At 35.8% G+C, this 20,021-nt stretch overlaps 2 protein-coding genes across 2 annotated transcripts; both read left to right on the top strand.

Annotated features, from left to right (window-relative positions):
• The first annotated feature begins 4,886 nt into the window (after window positions 1-4,886).
• Window positions 4,887-6,474, top strand: LOC120420124 (uncharacterized). The gene is made up of 5 exons (XM_039583073.1): window positions 4,887-5,042; window positions 5,107-5,214; window positions 5,278-5,673; window positions 5,740-6,162; window positions 6,228-6,474. The coding sequence occupies exons 1-5, from the start codon at window positions 5,015-5,017 to the stop codon at window positions 6,401-6,403; spliced, it is 1,131 nt and encodes a 376-aa protein (XP_039439007.1). The 5' UTR covers window positions 4,887-5,014; the 3' UTR covers window positions 6,404-6,474.
• A 5,484-nt stretch (window positions 6,475-11,958) lies between these two features.
• LOC120420116 (uncharacterized) lies at window positions 11,959-13,455 on the top strand. The gene is made up of 4 exons (XM_039583066.2): window positions 11,959-12,118; window positions 12,183-12,590; window positions 12,659-13,057; window positions 13,125-13,455. The coding sequence occupies exons 1-4, from the start codon at window positions 12,100-12,102 to the stop codon at window positions 13,301-13,303; spliced, it is 1,005 nt and encodes a 334-aa protein (XP_039439000.1). The 5' UTR covers window positions 11,959-12,099; the 3' UTR covers window positions 13,304-13,455.
• The last annotated feature ends 6,566 nt before the right edge of the window (window positions 13,456-20,021 follow it).

The raw sequence follows: 20,021 nt of genomic DNA, 5'->3' as shown, positions 1-20,021 counted from the left end.
ACGAAATCATAAGTTTTACAAAGCATTACATCCAGGGTTGTTACGGACGGCGCGGATCGCGCGGATGGCGCGGATGGCGCGAATCGCGCGGATCTGGCGCGGATTTGCTGGCTAATTTTGCTTAGGCGCGGATTTCGCGCGGATAGCAATTTTGATAAACAACATAATTGAGAACGATAGAATTTCTTTCAAATTACAAAGGAAAATATTATTAGGAATTAAATAAATTCAATCTTTTTCGTTGAGTGCAAAAACACCAATCTCTAAAAAGTTATTAATGAAGAAAATTTTCTTCTAAAAATTATTGATTTTTTTTTCTCAATACGAAACTTTGAAATAATCTTCAAGGAACGATTTTTATTAAATATATTGAGATTTGTTATATAAATTTAACATAACATTACAACTCATTATTTTTAAAACATCTGCTTAAAAATTCATAATAATAACAATTTTATTAAAATCAAAATAACAAAATTCGAAAAATTACAGAATTTAAAAAATTTAAGCTATGAAACTTTTTAGATTTTCTAAGTTTTTTCAATATAAAAATTAAAATTTTTAAATTTTTGGTTTATTGAAAAAACAACCTGCTAAAATCTAAAAGCGAAATGTAATGTTAAAATTAAAAAAAATAGGAAATCTGGAATCCAGCAATTTGGAATTTCAGAATTTACATAATCAAATAATAAAAAAATAGAATTCATAATTTGAAATTGCCAAAACTTACAGACTCAAAAAACGTAAAAAAGTACGAATCATTTAGTTGAAAAATTACAAACATATTACAATTGTTTTTTTTATTTATTTTTTATTTTTATGAGAAAGTTCTTAAGTTATCAAATTATTAAATTTTTAAATTATTGAATTATTGAATTATTGAATTATTAAATTATTAAATTTTTAAATTTTCAAATTATTAAATTACTTAATTTTTAATTTTTAAATTATTAAATTAATAAATTTTTAAATAATTAAATTATTAAATTATTAAATTATTAAATTGTTAAATTATTAAATTATTAAATTATTAAATTATTAAATTATTAAATTATTAAATTATTAAATTATTAAATTATTAAATTATTAAGTTATTAAATTATTAAATTATTAAATTATTAAATTATTAAATTATTAAATTATTAAATTATTAAATTATTAAATTATTAAATTATTAAATTATTAAATTATTAAATTATGAAATTATTAAATTATTAAATTATTAAATTATTAAATTATTAAATTATTGAATTATTAAATTATTAAATTATTAAATTATTAAATTATTAAATTATTAAATTATTAAATTATTAAATTATTAAATTATTAAATTATTAAATTATTAAATTATTAAATTATTAAATTATTAAATTATTAAATTATTAAATTATTAAATTATTAAATTATTAAATTATTAAATTATTAAATTATTAAATTATTAAATTATTAAATTATTAAATTATTAAATTATTAAGTTATTAAATTATTAAATTATTAAATTATTAAATTATTAAATTATTAAATTATTAAATTATTAAATTATTAAATTATTAAATTATTAAATTATTAAATTATTAAATTATTAAATTATTAAATTATGAAATTATTAAATTATGAAATTATTAAATTATTAAATTATTAAATTATTAAATTATTAAATTATTGAATTATTAAATTATTAAATTATTAAATTATTAAATTATTAAATTATTAAATTATTAAATTATTAAATTATTAAATCATTAAATCATTAAATTATTAAATTATTAAATACTTATTCCAGAGTAAAATTTTGGCGAGAATTATCAAGTACAAAATCCCTATATTTTATAATCTGGTAATTTATTTTATGGGTTTAAATTTTTGAATTTAATTTTTTTTCCTGAATTTGTTTTAAAAGCAACGATATTTAAAGCGTTACAAAAAATGCTAATATTGTTTCAGATATGGCAAAAAAGGTTCCACTTGGTCCAGGTGGGATATGAATCCACAACTGATCAACGGTACTGATCCAAATGCTTTCTGTTATTTTCTATTTCCGTTTGAAATTTCATTCATTATGTTACTCTCTTTTATGTTTGTCGCAATTTTTTTTTATATGGCGCGTATTTCGCGCGGATTGGGTTTTGGGGTCGGCGCGGATCTGGCGCGGATTTTTTTTCGACTTTTCCGTAACAACCCTGTAACATCTTGTTTACCTGTTTACCTGCAAGAGGATTACAAAAAAGAGTGATAAACTGCTAACTGGGATGATAAGGGACTTATGGTGTGTGTTAAAGCACAAATTGACGATTTTATATAAAAACATTTGGACGATACTGTAGATTTGTAACATAAACACTGACACAATCACAGTAGAGATTCATGTACTTTTCTGTTGTGTGTTTGTAGATGTTTTAGTACATGTGCTATAATATTTTGTGAAGTCTTCTCGGTTTAGAGATTTAGCTAGCACAGAACTTCTATAATCTTGACCAATTACTTCTGACCAGACGGTCGACCGGGTCAGACACAGCCAGAACTACAAGATAAGTACCAGTACAGTAAAGATTACCCGTCCACAAAAACTCTGCCTTTTCTGTACTATCCAGTGGAATAAAGTCGTGCCTTAACTCTACGCGTATTTTTTGACTCACCGAACATCTCAGACACAGGACCACATCCAACGCTTGGAATGTGCGTCAACAGGGTGAATAGGGACCCACGGGACAATTATGCGTAGGAACACTAAAAACGTTCGAAAATTTTCAATCGCGTTTTTCTCAGTTGCACTTTTTTGAACATGGGACAATTATGCGTAGAACGGCAGCTATTGTGTTTTATATGTTTATAGGACCTATTGAAATAAAAACTCTAGATTTTTTTATATTATTTATTTACATTAGGGGAAATATACCCATTTTAAGCCTAATAAGCGGTCGTGTTTGAATGATGCTGGATAATCTGGAGTGTTCCTTGAAATTTACTAAAACTAGAGGTGGGCAAAACCGCTCTTTTTTAGGAGCCGCTCATTTTCGTTCGCTCATTAAAAAGAACCGCTCTTTTGAACGGCTCTTTCGCTCTTTTTCAAAGTTTGGATAAAAGGGGTTTTTTTTAAGAATCGTGTGATTTTATAAGTCACATTGGACTTCAATAAATTATTTGATAAAACTAATTCAAACTGAAAACGAGAAGATGCCCTTGGAAACCATAAGTCTTGGTGGTCTCTTTGTCAAGATTTCTACTCGAACCTAAACATTCGAGTAATTGAATGGCATCCAAACTTAAATCTAGGATGCTGGAAAAATTGTTTTTAATTGCGTTTATTTCTGCAAAAATTGAACTATTGCTAATATTTTATTTTAAGAAAATTTTCTGTGAACTCTTTTCTACATTTTGATTTAATCTATATAGTCTATAAACGCTAAAGTTTAATCGGAAAAGGGTTTATTTTTTTTTTCAAAAATCTTTAAGGCTGGTACAAATATTTTTAAAAGTTTTTGTCACCCTCACCCCCCCCCCCCCCCCCTTCAAAATTGGCCCGAAAAATCAGGGGGCAAAAAAAATGTTTTTACAATAAACTTAAAAATTTCAATGAAAATTCAAGTGCAACCCGCTGAAATCAAAATAAAATACATTCTCCTGCGTTTAAAATATTTTAGCATGTTTGGGTTTATTAAAAAATCTTATGATTTTTTGAAAATTTTCGATGCAAAATCTTTTTTTTCGATACATTTTTTGTTTTTGACAGATCTTAGATTTTTTTTAAAACTAATGATTGCAAAACAACTGAACTAGTATAAAATGCATTTTAAAACACTTTTTTCATTTAAATGTGAAGACTATGGCTTGTTATTTAAATTTGGCATCGCTGGCTCACTCCAACAGGCGCGCTGGTGTGTTGGTGGCCACCCTTTGTTCTTTATTTGCCTTCGCTTCTCGCTCGGTTTTCTTCAGCCTTCGATTGGAATGGGTCGTCAAAAGTCAAACGTCAAAAGACTTTTCCCATTTGTTTTTTTGATGGCGCTTGCAAATTATTTACATGTTTCGGGATTATTTTTCAAGTCAGTGACTAACTAATGTGCAAAAGAACATTTTGCCGAAAGTTGGGGCAGTTTTGTATTGGAAAGCGTCGGAAAAAAAAGTTAGCGAAAGTGAAAAGTTGATTTTGGCGATATTCATTAAGCGTTTGAGGGTTTCTCGCGTGTGTCACTGTGTGTGCCAACAAAATGATGAGAAATGGTCTCGCAAAATAGAAATTATGATCAAAAGTGCATTAAATTTGATCTTTTTGGCCAGTAAGTAGCATACATTTGCGTGCTTATTCGAGGCGGTGCTGTTGCTGGTAAGTTTATAGCCTATATTTTCCCTAATTCTTATTTCTCGATCATTTTTTTTTCAATTGAAAGATCTTTACCGAAGTTTTTGTCATCTTTCTTGCTTTTTTTGTTTCATGACACAACTATAGTCATTTTTGAAGTTGTTGTCAGTAAGCGTTCTGCATCGTTAAGATATGATAGATTTAAGCCTCCTGAACACGCTTAAATCGACAGAATTGAGGTTTAATAAAATTCATGCCAATAAATAAAATTGTAAATCTTAGGTATGAATGCTATGGAATTGAGCAACCATGCGTATCCTCTACCCCACAGATAAAAATGGGTGCGCATGGTTACTAAAGGTGATTCCGTAGCATTTATGCCCGAAATCGAAACCCTATCAATACCCGGGTATTCAAATATTTTTTGGATGTTTTGGAAATTGCTCTGCCTTTGATACTGAAAAATAACGAAAACTTTTTTACCAAAATAAGATTATTCGAAGTTACTAAGAAACCCCATGCCATAAGTGGACCTTTATTCGATGCAAAATAATACATGCAGCCCCCACTCCTTTCACTTCATTTCTATTGCATTAGCTGATAAATTCTGATAAGCTATCAAACCGCCAATGAGTTGCGCAGTTCTCACGCAGTATGAGTTAGTATACTGTAGCTGCTTAAGTGTCGCGGTTTATCCTTGGAAAGTTTTTTGCAATGTCTCGCAAACTTCCGGTTGCAAAAGGTATTGAATGTATTAGATAACTGTTGATTTTCAATTGGTTCTGATTGATTAATTTTTTTTCTAGTGACTAGATTAGCTGGTCTAAATGAACATGACTTGGACATAGATAGTGCAATAGCAGCTCTGAATGAGATGCATATAAAAATAAACAGCATTCGAAAGGCTGCTGCCGGTACGTGTAGCTTGATTATGGTTTATAAAAAAGTGTGCAATACAAATAAATGATTAATTTTAGAGATCAACTGCTCCGTTTGCAGCAAGAAGGATATCAAGTGGAATCGATTCGTGTGTTTGCTATGCTTTAATTACAACTTGTGTCTAAAATGTTACGTCGATAAAGAATCTGACATGTGGCATCGGCCGTATCATCCGATGCAGAGGGTGTTATCCGAAGCGGATTTCTTTAAATTCAGGAATGGGGTCGTCGGTCCGGACATTTTGTTTTACTGTCCATTTTGCGGAGGACTGAGTCTGTCCATAGCGGACTATCTTCGGCACTGTGAGCAGAAGCACGGCGATGAAAATTTTACCACGAGGTGTTCCGTTTGTGCTGCTTTCGGCAAACCGGAAGCTCGTTCAATGCAGTTTCTTTATGAGAACCATTTGGTCAAACACAGAGAGCCAAGCAAAGGTTAGTTCGATTTGGTTAACTTTTTTGAGCATATTGCTTTAAAAAAACTTTTTCAAACAATTCCAGTCCTGAACTGCAGCACGTGCGAAAAGTCGGCTTTTCCGGGAAATCGCTACACCTGTTTGCTCTGCCCTGAGTACACTCAATGCGAGGAATGTTACCAAGCAAAGCGGCAAAACTTCCAACATGTTTCATATCATCCCATGCAGGAGATTCTGCCGAAAGAGAAATATGCAACACGCACCTCATCAACGGTGAACATCTTCCGATGTCCGTTTTGTGGAGATGGCGGTTTCAGTGCCAACGGATTGACCAATCATTGCCATAAGCTGCACGAGGACACCGGCAAACGAAGTCTGCTGTCGACTGTGTACTGTCCAATCTGCACCGTTTGCCAAATAATCAACAATCAATCACTTCAAGCGTATTCTCTACTGAAGGAACCTCTCCTCGATCATCTGAAGATCTTTCATGGACTTCTTCCTGGGGGTATTACCTACACTAGCTAGATTTAGGACTTTCTAAAGTAGTAAATGATAAATTATCGTTTTCAGCGGAAGATCCCCAGCTGGAACCCACCAATTGTACAATTTGCTTGCTCAAACTAGACGCGGTTCCGACGAAAAAGTACTGCCGGTGTTCCCATAACAGCTTCCACGATCAGTGCATCCGAATCTGGTTGGTACGAGTTCCAACGTGTCCGATTTGCCGTGCGCATCGAGCCGGGTAGAACTGGTAGAAGTTAATATTGCTTAGTTGCATTTTAATTTTACTTGTCATTATTAAAAGTATTTGGAGAGATTTCGGCATTTTTTACCCATCCGAAAAGTTCTGAAAGCTATCAGACCTTTAAACAGATGCTCAAGGAGCTATGAGACTATGCCAAACAAACAAACTTTTTGACAGTTTGATAGTTTCGTTGTTTGCAGAAACGTCAAGGAGCTATTACACTACGGCAAACAAACAAACAAACTCGCACTTTTTGACAGTTTGCCAGTTTGCCTGCTTTGTTTGTTTGCCTTGATTTGTTTGTACAAACGTCAGCCTGCATACAATTGGCTTTGCTTGCGAGTTTGCCGCAAACAAGTTTGCGAGTTTGTCAAACTGTCAAACACAAAAAAGTGCGAGTTTGTTTGTTTGTTAGCCATACTCTAATAGCTCCTTCAGTATGGCTGAATCAATGAGACACGTTTAATTTTTAACTTCCAATGATTTTTGTTTTTGTTTTCATCAAAATTTTATGATAATTAGAAAGGGGCCACCCCCTCTTGGTGCACAACTGTCGAGTTAATCATTTAACTTAGAAAATTGTACGTAGCGTTGAATTTTGAAACCATGGAAAGCAATCTGATTTTGCACAACTTGACTCAAGATTAGGGATACTTGAGAATCTACGCTAAGTTAACGATTTCATATCAAAGGTAAACAATAAACTGCATAGCAACGAATAACGTAACAACCAAGCAAGTATTCTAAGTTGATTGCCGATAACGGCAGTAATTAGCTATCCACAATCACGTAGCTCCGTAGTAACTTTTCAAAAGGGACGAAACCTTGGATGTAGACAAACAGTCTATCCGACTTGCTCTAGTGCCAGTTTAATTTGCGTGCGAGTGGGATGGGCTGCTTGCTAACATCTGAGGTTTCACCCTATCTAAAATTAACTACGGAATTTAGAATAGTCAAGTTAAATAGTTGTTTGTTTACCTTTGACATAAAAATGCAAATTTACGGAAGATTTAGCAATTTTCCAATTCATGTTAGAAATTAACATACTGTTGCATTGTAGGTATTCCTTTCCGTGGATTCGATTTTTTACGCTATTAACAGCCATCCCTCATATTCGGTCAATGTTCATGACCATGAGCATGAGCATGGTTGACTGCCAATGAGCTGCTACTTTGTTAATGACGGATCAGCTGAAGTTACAAAATGAACCAACAGATGAGTAGTGGGAGCTAATCAACCTCACTTTATAACCCCTGAAGATCTCTGCTTTAAGTCAATACCGGCGCCCCCCCAAGGAGATGCAGTTCAACAAAGGTAGGAATGTTAGTCCGATAGATGAAGTTGCAGACTCATCAGACACAGAGTTTGTCGCTCTATACCTGTTGACACCGCATGAGACCGTTGAATCCACAGCATCTCCTTCAAGCATCACGGGAAGTGGGGGAATTGTGTTAGTAGGGGAAGGAAAGGGAAGGTCAGGATCAGGCCTGCAAAATGTTTCCAACCCAGCGTACACATGAAGCAAACCAAAATGTCAGTTCACTGCTAGCATCTGACTGTAAGCCTACTGTGTCCGTTCAACCACTGCCGCCTGACTCGTGCCGGTCGGCTGCTGGAGAATGAGAGACGTGAAAAAATGAGCTACACTCACTCAATTCGTGTCGTATGACTGACTCGTAAAATCCTCTCTAAACAGTATTTTGACTATTTTCAAACAATTGAATGGTTCTAGACTGTGCAAAACACTTAAAACAACCATTACTTATATTGAAAATTACATTTCCACCCATAAATACCAACTTTTTGTGTAAAAACTTGTTCCTTTATGTGTGTGCGTGCAACGTCGAATGAGCGTTGGTCGACTACTGCCTCGCATTGCAGCTGCTCAGTGAGCTAGAGCACTCACGACTGAGTCAGGTTTGTTTATGTCACGGTTTTGCGGTTCAGTGAATGGATCTGAAAAAAATCGTGTAACGTCATGATTCGAAATCCGGACACTTCGTAGCATATCATTTTTGTTATAGCTGGCAAAAAATCATGTAATAAGTTGGAAATGTAGAAATATCATGAAGATGTAGTATAAACAGTCAGTTTCAAGAAAATGCATGCAAGATATGTCTTTTCTAACAATTTTTCATCAGAATTTTAAAATTAAAATGACTTGTTGTGCTTCGAATCCCGGACACTGATAAAAGCTGATTCGAAATCCGGACACTTTTGCTTCGAATTCCGGACACTCGATTTTACTTACCTATGAATCGCACAAATTTGGACTGAAATGTTAGTGAATGGCATTCTTTAGGTCTCAAATAAGCTGTTAACATCAAAACAATCGATAGTTTATATAAAAATATGCTAGAATTCAAGGAAATCGAAACCATTAATTTCTGCTTTGCCTTCCTGGTGCTTCGAACGCCTATGAAATATTTCAACTGAAATGTTTCGCATTTTTGATAAACTTATAATTTTATTGTATTTAATTGTTTTGGCATTAACTACAGCGTTCAAACAAACTTTAAATGAAAGTTGATGTTGAAATTCATCAAATAACACAGTTTTGACATTCATAATTCGAACTTATATCCAAATTATTGATAAAACAAGATGAAGTGTCCGGGTTTCGAAGCGTCCGGGAATTCGAATCATGACGTTATGCGTCGCCGATTTTCGCGTCAGGACCCCTGACATTTTCAGCTTTGGTCAGGATTCATCTTGATAGATGATATAACCAGAATGTGAACCATAATCGTTGCCTTCTGAGCTACGACGCTATGAGAAGGACTTATCATTCGCGTATTTTTTTTTACTTCTTATCGTCGGCGTGCCACCTGAGCAACGATGCTTTGGGATGGGCTTTCAAAACGAAATGAAATTTGAAGTAACGCATTATTCGGTAACGTACAATTTAAAATAGATCCGGATTCATTATTGGTAGATGATATGACCAGAAAGTGAAACATAATCGTTACCTTCCGAGTTTCGACGCTATAAAAGGACTTAATTATATACTCAATCCCGTAATTTTTACTTCTTACCGTCGTCGTGCCATCCGAGCCACGATGCTAACGGAAGGGCTTTCAAAACAAAATAAAATTTTTAGGAACGTATTATTCGTTATCATGTAAACCTCAGATAGTGCTGATACACCGAACTGTTTCAATCGATTTAATGAAATTCTTCGCGCATGACTTCTTTGCAACAAACTTCACCACGAATTTACCCAGTCCGGACCGCGGATTCTCGCGCATCGATTCACCCACCGATCTCCCCCACGAAAACCACACGACTGAGGGCCAAACTACCAAGGCCACGACGCGACACATTTTTTCAATGAATTCCAGAATCTTCTAGCAGTTTCTCGCACTGATTCGCTTTTACCTTCATTTGAAAGCTTTTCTTGTGATCTTTCGAATGCTGTATCGAACAACTGCAAATTTAAACTTTTATATCAAGTTTTTGAAGAAAAACTATGACCCTTGAAATCCACAAATTCGGAACACTTTTTTCTTACGGATGTAAACAAACTTTGATTCTCTCCAGGAGTACATATTTTCTACAAAATAATGACTTCACACACTGGAAACAATGAAACTAAAGCTTAATAATGTTTTATAAATGGTCTGATAACTTTTTTTGTGAAAATATCTGTTAAATTCAGGAGTTCCACAATTGTGGGAGGCACAATAACATCCCACAATTATGGAACAGGCAATTTGGATGCAGTGTTTTGCAGCTCTGAACAAAACAGTCTCGAAATGCAGTTTTTTATTCAAAAATGAAAAAATTGCTAATGAAGTAGCAAAAGAGAATGTACAAATAAAGGTCCTAAAAATAGAAGGGTCGCAAGAAAAGATTCGTTTGGCATGCTATTGACAAATTATCACAAAAGTGTTCCGAATTAGTGGGTGTTCCGAATATGTGGGATGACTGTACAATTTTTTAAGTTAAGTGATTGTAGATAGGCCATAATTCTTAGGGAGTTCGATTTGCGATGCCTTTTCGTCGGGTCGCAAATTTTTCGCGTCCGTCGTCGGTGTGCAATAACAACAAAACCTTATCATACCATTTCAGCTCGATAAGCATCGTAACTCGTCGTTCGCTTCGTTAATCACTGTCTAAGATTAAACCATTTCAATTAAAAGTTAACCCTCTAACGCCCATGGTTACTCCAGAGCACCACTAATTTTTTGACTCAAAATTAAATTTCTCTGTTACCATTTATTTTTTTAACCTGCTTCAACCTGCATTAGTTAATAATAGAAAGTTAACTAATAATCATTAAAATTTCGTCCAATTTGGTCAATCAAGTTATGAGTAATGTTGAAAAACGTAAAAAATCTCGATTTTGCTCTGGGCGGGAAGGGGTTAACAGCCGATAAACGGGAAATGTCTCATCCGCAGCATCCGATTGCTTGCCTTGAGAATAATACATAATACCGTTCAACAAACACTATGATCTTCTATGATGAATCCTGACCAAACACCCTATCCTATTAACAAGTTTTCAGGTTCCTGGCGCTCGTGGGGTGTAAGCACAGAGTAAATCAGCTGCCCTAGTAGCAACCTGTGCTAACTAACATTCCCGTCCCTTAAAATCGAGATCTACAAACTGACATGGCGGGCGCCGTTGGTGGCCAATGACTGTTACCTATTCGCAACTGATCTTGTTTTAGCAACCATGGTGTTTTATCTTTTTGGCGCATTCATACATGCTGTTGAAAAGGGAAACACCACTTGATAGTCGAAGCTTATGATCAGTAGTGCTGAAAGGATATTACGGTTCTGTTCAGCAACGGAGGGGTAACCATGGGTGGTCTCTCATGCTCATGCTCATGCTCATGTAGATAGGCCATAATTCTTAGGGCAGAAATTGCTGACATTTTTGATTAAATTATTTTCAAGAGCTGGTTACTAGTTTCTTTAAAGAAAACTTTTTACAACCAGTATACAATTTAAAACACATTTTTGTAATGTTTAGAGAAAGATCTTTTTTGCAATTAATCTTCACATATAGGGGAACGGCATGTTATTCCATCGGGCACCTAATGTTGGCATATCAGCCCTTTGGCGTTCGTTTACAGCTTCTAAAAGGCGTTTTCAACCCATTTCAAACAAAAAACAGCATACTTGGAAGTGAGCAAGCAAAATTCCATCAATACATTTGCAAATTGGACGGAATTAGTGCCGAGCCCTTATCCTGCCAAACAAACGAGAAGTCTTTCCGACCAATGTCGGAAGAATTCTGCCGCAGTAGACCGAAGTTTGGGCTACTCAGCAAAAAATGGTCGAATACTTGTTGAATATTTTAAGTCTTCTTGAAAAAATATCTGGAGCACTGGAAATCTACAAAACCCAAAACTTCAATGTTAACTGTTGAATTGAAAAATGCCTAATAGGCCCATAAAGTGATATTTCTGAAAAAAATATCTTTCTACGAGGGCGAGACCATACATGTTCGCAAAAATCAATTTTGTAACACCCTACTGCACAAGTGCATTTAGTGGAGAGTGTTGATTTAAGATTTGATAAATACTATACAGCCAATGATAACGAATAAAAAGTATTCTGATGAGCAATTCACGATTGACACGCAGTTGGAGTTGGAATTTTCGCGTGCGTAGGTTGGATTTTTGTTAGTTGTATTTTGTAAATTTAACATTTTGAATCAGTTAGAGGCATAGTATAATTTTCATTCAAATGGCACATGCTAATAAAGGTTTGTAAACATTTAGCGAAAAAAAAAACAATAAAGAATAACAATCAATTTTCTTACGTAACAGAGGTCAACTGCTCTTTCTGCAACGATGAACACGTGTTGTGGAACCAGTTTGAGTGTTTAGTATGCCTCGATTACAATTTGTGTTCAAAATGTCACGAAAAGCAGCGCTACAACAGACAGCACCGACCGTATCATCCGATGCAGTTGGTAATGTCACAGTTGGATTATTTCAAGTTCCGGAATAGTGTTGTCCAGCCAAATATTGGTTTGAGTTGTCCATTTTGTGGCAACATCAAGTCGAACATTGATGAATTTTTGCAACACTGCTTTGTGAGACACGATCAAGATCTGTACAATGTGAGATGTCCCATTTGTGTCAGTTTTTGCATCCCGGAATGTCAAAATATTGTTTCGCCGGCCATTTCTTTTAAGAAACATTTGGAAAAATGCCATGAAGTGCGTCAAAAAGGTACGCTTAATGATTTTTGGTTTTATTTTCTTGTGCTATTTAAACAGCTTATTTTAAAACGATTTCAGTGTCAATCTGCACCACGTGCACCAAGTATAATTTTCAAGGAAACCGTTACGTGTGTTTGCTCTGTCCCGAGTACGAGCAATGTGTAGATTGTTATACATCCAAGAGGCAAAACCAAGATCATAAGCCATATCATCCCATGCAGAAGGTTCTACCGAAAAAGGCTTATGCTGTTCAGAATCCACCGCCGGCTAGAATCTACCGATGTCCGTTCTGTGGAGAGGACGATTTTAGTGTCGGTGGTTTAGCGAATCACTGCTTTAAACTACACGTTGACTGTAAAATGAGTTCGATCCGCTGTCCAATCTGCGTCGTATGTCGAGTACAAATTGAAGACGACTCTCTACCGAAGGGCTCTTTCTTTGACCATCTGATGATGATTCATGGGTTGTTTCCCAAAGGTAACCGGGTTAATTCTTGCCCCCGAACGTCACTACAATTTAATCACTTTCTTCACATCACATTTAGATCGTCAGCAGGAGCCCGAGGAGCCCACCGAATGTACGGTTTGCAAGCTGGAGCTGGACGGCGAAGCGGCTGCGAAGAAGTACTACCAGTGTTCGCACGATTGCTTCCATGACCGGTGCATAAGATTCTGGCTGTCTAGCAATCCCATGTGTCCGATTTGTCATGCAAATGCTGCTTAGTATAAGATATTTTTTTTGCTGTATTTACAATTTTTTAACTAACACTATTTTTCAGAGCCTTAATCTTTATTTTATGCATTCGTTCCAAATAAATCTACCATTACCGCTAAACTTGCATCAGTTTTAATTGTGATCTCATGGTAAAGACAACTATTATTTAGTGTGAATGTACAATTTTTTTTGACAAAAAAATCAATTTTTTTTTAAACTATTTATATAGGACCTTTTGAGAAAAAATAAAAAATAAATCTAGAAATAAAACTTACAACACTGAATGGGACTGCTCGATATTTTATAGAACTGCGCTTATCATGATCGTAAAGGCTAGTGATTTTTCGTGATTTCACGGAAGCCGCGTAATTCGCCCCTGGCCGTGAAATTTGGAAAATACCGTGAAACGCCGCGAAATTTGAAATATTCAATTTCAATTCAATTCAGTTTTTATTTTTGAATAAACAAGTTACAATAAGTTCAATTTGTGTACAAAACAGAGTTTTGGAGTTCCTTGCAGCTGTGTGTTACACAAGTCCATGTTGGAGGAATTAAAACTTACTAGAGTTACTAAGGAAAAAGGATAGGGGAGAAAAGCTTAAAACTAGATCACAGTTCAAATTTATCGAGTATAGATGTACTTGATCATTAATTCGCCTAGAGCCATGAATTGTTCCGCCTTGTTACGGCAGGCCTTGAACCGCGTTAGCATCTCTCCCGCGAGAGTGAAGAACTCTGGCAGGGTGAAAAGATCTTCGCCAGTTATTTCTTGCTGCGCCGAATCGCCGCTACCGGCAACGACGCTGGCAAAAGATCGTCCCCAGCCAGGAGTAGACGCTGAATTGTTCGACGGAACCGTACGCTGCCCAGCTGCAGGAACGGTTGTGCTCGTACTGCGGTGAGGAGGGCGGGACGCTGCCGGTTTCTTCTTCCTCCTTTCCTGATCCTCGATGTATGCTTTCCGTGCGCTGCATCCACGGTAATTGCTGGTATGATTACCTTCGCAGTTGGCGCACTTGATGCGCGGCTTGGTTTGGGCTGCGTCGTCCCCCAAATCCACCTTCCGTGGCAGTGAACACACCTCAGAAAGGTGCGGTGGCACACCATTTCACGCAACGCGGTTGGAGGTTGCAGTGTTGCGAGCCGTGGCCGTACTTCTGGCAACGGTGACATTGCGCTGCGTCGTTTGGGTGTTTCGAGTAAAACCGCCAGTTTACCCAAAACCCGTCCAACGTTTTAATCCGCCGCAGGTCCTGGATCTTGACGGTGCCGCGGTTGAAGTACAACAAGTACAGCGTGTGCGTACCTGTCTCTGTTGTCTTGCGCGAGAGCACTTTTATCTCCCGCGGTCGTACTTTCGCATTTTGGAGGTGTTCCTCCAGTTGCGAAATGGGGCGATCCATATACCCACCAAGGACAACTTTCACGGGGACGTCATCAGCATGGTTAAATGTGTAGTGCCTTATTCCATTTGCTTTGAGCGTCGCAATCACATCGACAAAACTTTTTTTGTCGAGTGTGATCACTTGCACAGCAGTTTTGCCTAGCTTCAACGAATATTTATTGCCCTCGAGGAGCTCATCAATATCGTCTACGAGATGGCCCAGACAAAAGATAGGCGGCGGCCTTCGTTCTTGCGATCGCGTCTTGTTCTTCTCCTTTGCGCTGGACTCAGGAATGTTGCTATTGTCGTCGTCGTCGTCACTGGTCCCCTGACTGAAAAGTCCGTCGGACGTCCGTCGTTTGTCGTCCGTGCAATCGTACGACGTCGCACGATAATGTCGCGCAACTATCGCACGAATGTCAAACGTTTTTGCACCAAAATGTCGTATTTGTCGTGCGATCGATAATCGAAATTGTACGACATTCGACCGACGTCGCACGGTTTTGTTATTTAGAATGTCGTGCTATTGTCGTGTGCTGTCATTTCAGATTTTTGGGTTATGTTGCAGTTGAAAAAACTGTTGTTTTGTTTTTATTGATTTTTTTTTTATTCCAGCTGTCAAAATTTCACAAATATATTTATTGTACACTTAATTTCACTTGCGGATCGCCGATTCTTCCCCAACTTGGCTTCCTTCTGGATTTGCCTTGGCCGCAGCTTCCGGCTTGGGTGTTGGTGTTCTTCTGAGGCGGCCGTGGCAGCATCTTGGTAGTGTTGGACTTTTGTTCCTCGACGAGCTGATCAAAACCCAGATGCGACGCCTTGGCGACGATCTTGGATCTCCAACGGATTGATGTTTACCGGAGTACGAGGAAATGTGGGTTTTGTGGAGTACGAGTACGAAAAAAACGGGGCTGCTTCCGTGGATTCTACGGAAGCCACGAGTGACCACACGGGAACGCATTCCGGCTTCCAGCAGAATCAGATTGGAATATGTTTGTTGCCTGAAAAAAATATATCATCAATCAACAATTGGCAAGAATTTATAAATTTAATTCAGATTTCAATAATAATAATAATAATAATTATAAAATTTCAATTCAATGAAATTTCAAATATGTTGTGAACTTTCAAAATTTAAACATTTAAAAAAGAATTATAAATAATAGATGTCTAGATAGATGATAGATTTAAATTTAAAATTATTGCAATTAGTTTTGAAATCCGAGAATATTATTATTTGAAAATTGTACCTGATTTAAGAATGCTAAAAAAATCTCAAATTTTAAAATTTTAAAATTGTTAAATTCTAAAATTCTTAAGTTCTAAAATTCTAAAATTTAAAATTCTAAAATTCTAAAATTCTTTAATTCTTAAAAATTTTAAATTCCGAAATTCGAAATTTTTAAAAATGAAAATTTACTGAATTATAAAATTTTAGAATTTTAGGGTGCCTCAATACCAAAATCATTTATTTCAATTCGTGATATTTTTTTAAAATTTTGACCTTGTAAAATCCTTGAAAATTTTCAAAAGTTAATAGATTTTTTTTTACTATTTAAAAATTTAAGAATTTGTCGATTTTTTTCTGAATTTTTAAAACTTTTAAATATAAAAAAAAACAATTTTTAAAACTTTAAACAAAACTTGAATTTGTATTTTTTTTTCATTCTGTAATAATTTTTTTTTTAATTTTAGTTTGTTAAAGTTTTTTTCAAATTTGTATTTTATTGAAAATTTAAAAAAAAAATTAAGATCTAAAAAATCAGTTTTCTTTTTTTTAATTTTAAGAAACTTCTTATGTTTTCAAATGCGTAGAATTAAAAAATAATAATCTTTGAAATTTAAGAATTTAAAAATATAAATTATTTCAATTTTAGAATTTACAGAATTTACAATTTTGGAATTTTAGAACTCATAATTTTTAGAATATTAGAATTCAAAATTCCAACTCGTGCGTCCAACGTTTTGGGAATTTAAGAACTTTATAATGTTAGATTTTTTGTATTTATAAATTGAAGAATTTTAGTACTTAAGAATTAAGGAATTTTAGTGTTTAAGTTTTTGTCAATTAATTTTTTTTTCTTATTTTTGAATTTCAATTTTTTTCAGAAATATTTGAGGACTTTGAGAATTTGAAGAATTAATAAACTCTAGAATTCAAGAAAAGAATACTAACAATTTGCACAATATCAAGAAATTAAATAAATTAAGAATTTTCGAATTCTTACATTTTTAAGTTCTGAAATGCTAGAATTTTGCAACTTTACAATTTCAGCGTTTAAGTTTTTTTAAAACTTTTAGTATTTTTGATTTTTTTATTTTTCAGTTTGGAATTATTGGATTGAAAAGTTGAGAATTTGTTATGTTCCATTCATCCTATTTTTAATTTCGAATGTCCAATCGCACTTCCAGCACACCTCCATCGTTTCTAAAACATGACTCACCAGTTTTATTAGGTATGCGTCGCAACCTCCCGCGGACGGTAAAACACCAAACACCAACCGCTTCCACGATCGCAAACTGGTTCCTTCCCGTCCCGTCTTCCGGAATGGCCCGCCGAGTAAACCATATTTCCCGTCCTCCTCCTCCTCCGCCACGAAGACCGAAATCTGGAGTACAAGACACTTTGATTCGGTCGGTCGCCCACTCCGTCCGGAACTTTCCAGCTGAAAAAGTAGTTCAACCTAGAACGCAACTTATCTTTAAACTGTCCAAAATCCTCCCAAAGCCTAAAACCAACAACTCGGTTCGACTCGGTTGCAATCAAGTCCGAACAAGATCAACTGAAGAGAACTGTCAAACTGTTTGCTTCGACGATAATCGACGTCGAATTGAAGGTAAATCGATGGAAAAAACAATGTCAAGCATGTCGAGTGTTTGTCGTCCGTTTGTCGTCCTTTCGACCAATCGATATCAAAACGGTAAAATCACAACCGTGCGACAACTCGTACGACGTGCGACATTTTTCAAACAGGGATCGTTTCGCCGTCTTCTTCCTCTTCCCCGCTGAGGGGCTCGTACGGGTTGCTGATAGTTATTCCACCCGTTGATTTATTGCCGTCGAGTTTCGGCACGTTCACCTGGCTGGAACCGGCGGCGACTCTCCCACGTGTTCTCACGGGACTACGTGGAGGGAATCCACGTGGGGAAATCCCACGTGGCCGGTATTCCGGGTGCAGGAGGTTTTTGTCGATGACACTGTCGCTCGTTTTAGCGATGGCGGTGGTTTTGGCGATGGTTTGTTTACCACCTTTTTGCACTCGGCCGGCGGAGGAACTTCGCGAATGTTTCGAGGCCGCACTCGAGCTGCCACGGTCCCGGCCGGACTTCGGCATCTCGGGGAGGCAGTTTCGCGGATAAACTGGTAACTCGCGACGTAAAAATCGAAAAAACTTGAAGAGCGTCGAACACCGTGTTGTTGCTGGCTCAAGCGTTGCCAGGTTTTTTTCATTTGAAATATTCAATTAATAAATCGCTACTCAGTGCATTTAAGCTTCATTTTTTTATTCAAAGATTTTTAAGAAGCATTTTAAAAGCAATCAACAAATAAAACAATATTTCATGTCTGATCAACAACTATTTATTGAAGATATTGTTCATTAGAATATTCAACAAAATGCAGATGGTTTCTTTATTCCACGAAATTCAAAAAAGATTTTAAAAGAACATTAATTCAACACTTCGTGGGTCTCGTGGCGCAGGGGTAGCGGCTTCGGCTGCCGATCCCGATGATGCTATGAGACGCGGGTTCGATTCCCGCCTTATCCACTGAGCTTCTATCGGATGGTGAAGTAAAACGTCGGTCCCGGTTTCTCCTGTCTCGTCAGAGGCGCTGGAGCAGAAATCCCACGTTAGAGGAAGGCCATGCCCCGGGGGGCGTAGTGCCAATAGTTTCGTTTTTAATCAACACTTCTTTGAAAGAAAACGCAAATAATAGTTTTTTTTTTATTTTAAAAAAATTGTAAAACTTATTTAAATTAATCAACCATATTAAACAACGATGATCAAACTGCATTTAAATGTTTTTAATATTAACTATGTGTTTTAATTCAATTGATTTGGGTAATTCTCTACCAACTCACACGAAATCGGGAAAAGTTGCCCCGACCCCTCTTCGATTTCCGTGAAACTTTGTCCTAAGAGGTAACTTTTGTCCCTGATCACGAATCCGAGGTCCGTTTTTTGATATCTCGTGACGGAGGGGCGGTACGACCCCTTCCATTTTTGAACATGCGATAAAAGAGGTGTTTTTCAATAATTTGAAAACACCTCTTTTATCGCATGTTCAAAAATGGAAGGGGTCGTACCGCCCCTCCGGCACGAGATATCAAAAAACGGACCTCGGATTCGTGATCAGGGACAAAAGTTACCCCTTAGGACAAAGTTTCACGCAAATCGAAGAGGGGTCGGGGCAACTGCTGTGTGAGTTGGCGGAGAATTACCCATTTGTAAAATAATACAAACTAAAAACATATTTGTTAACCATTTTGCAATGTATTTTTTTTAATTATCAATAAATCTAGAGTTTTTTTTTTATTAGGTCCTATAAACATATAAAAGACAATAGCTTATAGGTCCTTTTTTTTAAAAAAACTATGAAAATGTAAAAACTGATTTTAATGAGGTGTTGCCTAAACTTTATTAAAATATTAAAATTTCCCTATTGCTGAAATTAGGGAAAGCAAAAAAAACTTTGTTGCACTTATTTTAATGTTTTGATGAATTACTAATTAGAGGTTCAGGACGTGTTTCGTTTTAGAGGTATTTAAGCAAATTAATTTTATAAAATCTCAATAAAATTAAAACAGCTGAATCATAAATTCTTGACTTTTTTAATTAGGTCTTATAAACAAATGTTAACATTGAGTGTATCCCTTTTACACCTGATGTTAATGTTCACTGGAGTAAGCGGGATACACTCAATGTTTAAATTTGTGTATATGATCTAATAAAAAAAATCTAGAATTTAACTGACGGAAATTCTTCAAAATTTGCCACGATTCATCCAATACTTCTTTTTTTTAAATAAAAAAAATGTGTCAGTGGCTTTTTTTAATCTAGAAATACTGCTACCTTTAAAGAAACTTTTGTGTTAATAATTTTGGTAAAAGAATACGTTTTAACGTTTATGCTTAGCATTTTTTTAAGTACCGTGAAATTGCCGTGAAAATGCAATGTTTTGTAATTGGCATGCCGCATAATTTCGATTTTTTGCCGTGAAAAATCACTAGCCCTAATGTCATTGTTTGGCGACGGTCGGTGAACGTAATCACGAAGACGAAACGAACGAAAAAAGAGCACCACTCAAGCAGCCACCCGAACGAGACAACGTGCTCATTC

The sequence above is a fragment of the Culex pipiens genome, chromosome 3, assembly GCF_016801865.2.
Source record: "Culex pipiens pallens isolate TS chromosome 3, TS_CPP_V2, whole genome shotgun sequence".
Classification (NCBI taxonomy): Eukaryota; Metazoa; Arthropoda; class Insecta; order Diptera; family Culicidae; genus Culex; species Culex pipiens.
The sequence above is the reverse complement of the archived record's forward strand: the minus strand, read 5'-3'. Positions and strand labels throughout refer to the sequence as shown.

What these genes read in the sequence shown, in the direction of transcription:
- LOC120420124 (XM_039583073.1), top strand. Translation starts at nt 5,015, where the DNA reads ATGTCTCGCAAACTTCCGGTTGCAAAAG. An exon ending in ACACAGAGAGCCAAGCAAAG is followed by an intron (nt 5,674 to 5,739) that starts GTTAGTTCGATT and finishes AAACAATTCCAG; the next exon opens with TCCTGAACTGCAGCACGTGC. An exon ending in TCATGGACTTCTTCCTGGGG is followed by an intron (nt 6,163 to 6,227) that starts GTATTACCTACA and finishes TATCGTTTTCAG; the next exon opens with CGGAAGATCCCCAGCTGGAA.
- LOC120420116 (XM_039583066.2), top strand. An exon ending in CCATGAAGTGCGTCAAAAAG is followed by an intron (nt 12,591 to 12,658) that starts GTACGCTTAATG and finishes AAACGATTTCAG; the next exon opens with TGTCAATCTGCACCACGTGC. An exon ending in TCATGGGTTGTTTCCCAAAG is followed by an intron (nt 13,058 to 13,124) that starts GTAACCGGGTTA and finishes CATCACATTTAG; the next exon opens with ATCGTCAGCAGGAGCCCGAG.